The sequence below is a fragment of the Oncorhynchus masou genome, unplaced genomic scaffold (assembly GCF_036934945.1).
Source record: "Oncorhynchus masou masou isolate Uvic2021 unplaced genomic scaffold, UVic_Omas_1.1 unplaced_scaffold_644, whole genome shotgun sequence".
NCBI lineage: Eukaryota > Metazoa > Chordata > Actinopteri > Salmoniformes > Salmonidae > Oncorhynchus > Oncorhynchus masou.
Window position 1 is genome coordinate 217,914 of NW_027012876.1, and position 4,587 is coordinate 222,500.

Consider the following 4,587-nt stretch of genomic DNA (forward strand, 5'->3'; position numbering starts at 1 on the left):
GGGTTAATTAAAAAGTTTCGGCAATCTTCAATCCCGTTTGTTTTGACCGCCAGAGGGCACGTGCGTCATGACGGCGGGTTAGAATTGGCAACATCCCCAAGCTTTGGTTCTCGGTTACTACATCAATAACCAACGGTCACGTATAATAAGACAGAAGACAGCCTACTGACTACATCCTTGCTGCTGACTGCATCGATACTCAATAGCCTATGGTCACCAATCACAGATAGAACGATAGAGAATGTGAAAGCAAATGTTTCGTTGACCATTCAACATAACATGACGACCTGGGCATGAATGAGTCAGTGTGAGTCACGGACTAGTATAGGCTACATCATCATCATCGATAGCCTAGATGGATAGTGTGTTCGTGTGTGCGTGCTTAATTGCACCCGAGTGTTTGCTTGACAGTACGGAAGGATAATCAGTAGAGATTTGCGTCACTGGAACAGAGCGCTATGTTACCTGTGGTCACGGACTGTTTTGGTCTATAGTGCACACACACACACGCACGCACGCACACTTCTCTACTGAGGCTTTCATTTTAAACAGCAGCTATTGAAATAAAACACTCATTCCATCTTTCCCTACAGGGTTGTTGTTGCTTGCCTGGGCATAGTCTCTAGTCATTACCTTCGTGTTCATTCATCAAACTGAACCGAAGAAGAAAATAACACAACACATTATGATGATGAATAGGCGATTTCTACAATATTCACTTTCAAAATTCGCTGGCTGCGCTTTTAACTTAAAGTTAGCATGTACCGGTAGCCTATGCTGCTTAAACGATGCTTTGTGCCAAGACGTTACCCTTCGACGGATTTGCAAATTCACATTCCACCCGTTGCCCACTAGTTGACTATTTCATTCACGGGATATGTGAAATATTTTATTTCTCTCCGGTGTGTCGGTTGACTGGGGCTTCATGCTCGTGTTTGCACGGGGCTGGGGCAGTGGCTCGAGCGCCACCACCGCTTGATGGCTCGTGTTGTTAGTAAAGAGAAGGGTCCGGGCAGGTCCGTGGGACGGTGCGCGCTGGCTGGCATTCCCGTGCCCCAATCAGGAGTAACCTCGTCGGGTGTCTGCGGACACTATTGGCTGGTGGGAAAAGATGCTGTGCGCAAAACCAACCCCGCTCCCCCTCACTCGCTTTACAGGAGTGGAGCAGAGAGGATCATCCGCTTTCCTTGCTGCTCAGCCGCACTGATTATAAAGCGAGAGAGAAAAAGCGAGAGAGAAAGTACAATTTGTCGTTTATTTACATGTTGGCAAACCGTGTTCAAGTTTAGGATTTTAGGCGAATGGTGCTTTCTGGAGTTATGCATTCGTGAAGGAATGTTTTTACATTTTTATGGCACTAAGTTGGGACTTGATAGGTGTGAGGATTCCATCTGTGGGTGAGGATTGTATTATGGTCTACACGTCTTGTCTCTCTCTGCCTGCTGAGATGTTGGCGCTTCGGACAAAATTCACAAACCTGGACTGAATATATATATATTTTATTTTTTTGCTGAAAGAAGAGAGGATCAAATGGCCGTGATTCTCACGACTCAAATACAGGAATGCTTTCCGGTTGACACGACGACGCAAAGAGCGAAAGAAGGAATAGCTGGTTTGGGTTTGGGGAGCAGCCGTAGTTTTATCTTCCTTATTGCAGCTTTTGATTCTGCCTTATTCCTGCGAACCGAAGCTGGGATGGGAAATGCTGAGTTCGAGTAAGACATCGGAGTAAAATACCCACGACATATATCCAAGTGCACTTGAGAGAGGAAGAGTGAGAGGAGTGGAAATGATTTTGTTATTCCCGCTCCTTCTCTCGGTCTTGTTGGATGGAGCCGCGTGCCAGCTGCGCTTCTCTCTTCCGGAGGAGCAGGAACACGGGACCGTCATTGGGAATATCGCGGAGGATTTGGGGTTGGACATCACCAAACTTTCCGCCCGCCGCTTCCAGACTGTGCCCAGCTCGCGGAACCCTTACTTGGATGTGAACCTGGAGAACGGGAATCTTTATGTTAAGGAGAAAATAGACCGGGAGGAGATATGCAGGCAGACAGTACCGTGCAACCTGCACCTCGAGGTGTTTCTGGAGAACCCGCTCGAGCTTTTCCGCGTGGAGATCGAGGTGATGGATATCAACGACAATCCCCCCACTTTCCCCGAGACAGACATCACTGTGGAGATAACGGAAAGTGCCACCCCAGGTACCCGGTTCCCGGTGGAGAATGCTTTCGACCCAGACGTCGGGACTAACGCGCTCAGCACCTACGCCATAACGAACAATAACTATTTTTACCTGGATGTTCAGACACAGAGCGACGGGAACAAGTTTGCGGAGTTAGTGCTGGAAAAACCGCTAGACCGGGAGCAGCAGGCGGTGCATCGGTACGTGCTCACGGCAGTAGATGGAGGCGTGCCACAACGGACGGGCACCGCGCTCCTGGTCGTTAAAGTCCTGGATTCCAACGATAACGCACCCGTCTTCGACCAGTCGGTGTACACTGTGAGCCTACGGGAGAATTCACCAGTGGGCACTCTGGTTATTCAGCTGAACGCCACTGATATAGATGAAGGGCAGAACGGAGAGATAGTGTATTCATTCAGTAACCACAACCCGGCGCGGGTAAAGGATCTGTTTAAAATCGATGCCAGGACGGGGAGAATAGAGGTGTCTGGGGAAGTGGACTATGAGGAGAGTAGTACACACCAGATATATGTCCAGGCTAAAGACCTGGGAGCAAACGCCGTGCCCGCGCACTGCAAAGTCATGGTCAAACTGGTCGACGTTAACGACAACACACCGGAGATCAGTTTCAGCACGGTGACCGAGTCTGTGAGCGAACAGGACGCACCGGGCACCGTCATAGCCCTCTTCAGCGTCACCGACCGGGACTCGGGTGACAACGGGCTGGTAAGCTGCGAGATTTTGGGTGACGTTCCTTTCAAACTCAAATCTTCATTTAAAAACTACTACACCATAGTAACGGATGGAATATTAGACAGAGAAAACGCAGACTCGTACACAATCACCGTTGTAGCCAAAGACCAGGGGCTCCCCTCCCTCGCCACAAGCAAATCCATCAAGGTACATGTTTCCGACGAGAACGATAATGCACCCCGCTTCACGCAGCCAGTTTACGATGTGTATGTGACGGAGAATAATGTACCAGGTGCTTTTATTCACGCGGTGAGCGCCGCGGACCCGGACGTTGGTCCGAACGCCCTCATTACCTACTCCATATTGGAGTGTGACATCCAGGGCATGTCCGTCGACACCTATGTCTCAATCAACCAGGACACGGGTTACCTTTATGCACTGCGTTCATTCGACTATGAACAGTTGAAAGAGTTTAGCTTTATGGTACAGGCCAAAGACTCCGGGAGCCCAGAGCTCTCCTCCAACAGCACCGTTAATGTCATTATTGTGGACCAGAATGACAACGCGCCGTCGGTGATAGCCCCTATCGGTAAGAATGGCACCGCCAAAGAACACCTGCCGCGCACCGCCGAGCCGGGCTACCTGGTCACGCGTATTGTCGCCATGGACGCAGATGATGGCGAGAACGCACGGCTCTCCTACAGCATTCTGCGTGGCAACGAGATGGGCATGTTCCGCATGGACTGGCGGACGGGGGAGCTGCGCACAGCACGCCGCGTCTTCACCAAGCGCGACCCACAGGGCTCCTACGACCTGCTGATTGAGGTGAGGGACCACGGCCAGCCGCCACTCTCCTCCTCGGCTAGCGTGAGTGTGATCCTGGTGGATAGTGTTATAGATGGACGGAGTGGAGACCGAGGAGGATCTTCCTCCAAGTCCAAAGAGACCTCTTTGGATCTCACCCTCATCCTCATCATCGCCTTGGGTGCCGTCTCCTTCATCTTCCTCCTGGCTATGATCGTGCTGGCTGTGCGCTGCCAGAAAGACAAGAAGCTGGACCTGTACACGTGCCTCATGGCGGGGGAGTGTTGCCTGTGCTGCAGCCCGTGTTGCTCGCGCCAGGCGCACGGCAGGAAACAGAAGAAGCTCAGCAAGTCGGACATCATGCTGGTCCAGAGTACCAACGTCACCACCGGAGTGGGCGCTGTGGGCCAGGTGCCTGTGGAGGAGTCTGGTGTCAGCGGCGTCGGGATGGGAGGTGGGTTTGGTTCCCATCATCAGAACCAGAACTCCTACTGCTACCAGGTGTGTCTGACACCGGAGAGCGCGAAAACGGACCTGATGTTCCTCAAACCATGCAGCCCCTCGCGCAGCACCGACACGGACCACACCAACCCCTGTGGGGCCATAGTGGCCGGGTACAGCGACCAGCAGCCGGACATCTTATCCAACGGGAGCATCCTCTCCAATGAGGTAAGGCTTGGTTTCTATTAGCATTGGTGTGTGTGTGAGTGTCTGTAATTGAAATGCACGCTGTGCATTAGACTATTGGGACAAAGAAAGATTGTTTGGGTATCTGTGTGTTTTTTCACATTTTATCTTTAATACCTGGGTCATGTGAACATTTTTAGGGGAAACAAAGTGCATAACTTTGTTTGGTTTTCACATAATGAATATTATTTAATTAAAGTGTGTGTTGAGCCAGAGAATAT

General features: G+C 50.9%; 1 protein-coding gene across 2 annotated transcripts in view; it reads left to right on the plus strand.

Moving 5' to 3' along the window:
• Positions 1-1,028: 1,028 nt before the first annotated feature.
• LOC135536652 (protocadherin-10-like) overlaps positions 1,029-4,587 on the plus strand; it is a 37,656-nt gene continuing 34,097 nt past the window's right edge. For both annotated transcript variants that reach the window (XM_064962911.1, XM_064962912.1), the window contains exon 1: positions 1,029-4,348. In XM_064962911.1, coding sequence (XP_064818983.1) covers positions 1,790-4,348 — 2,559 coding nt within the window. In that variant the 5' untranslated portion in view covers positions 1,029-1,789. The remainder of the gene's footprint in view (positions 4,349-4,587) is intronic.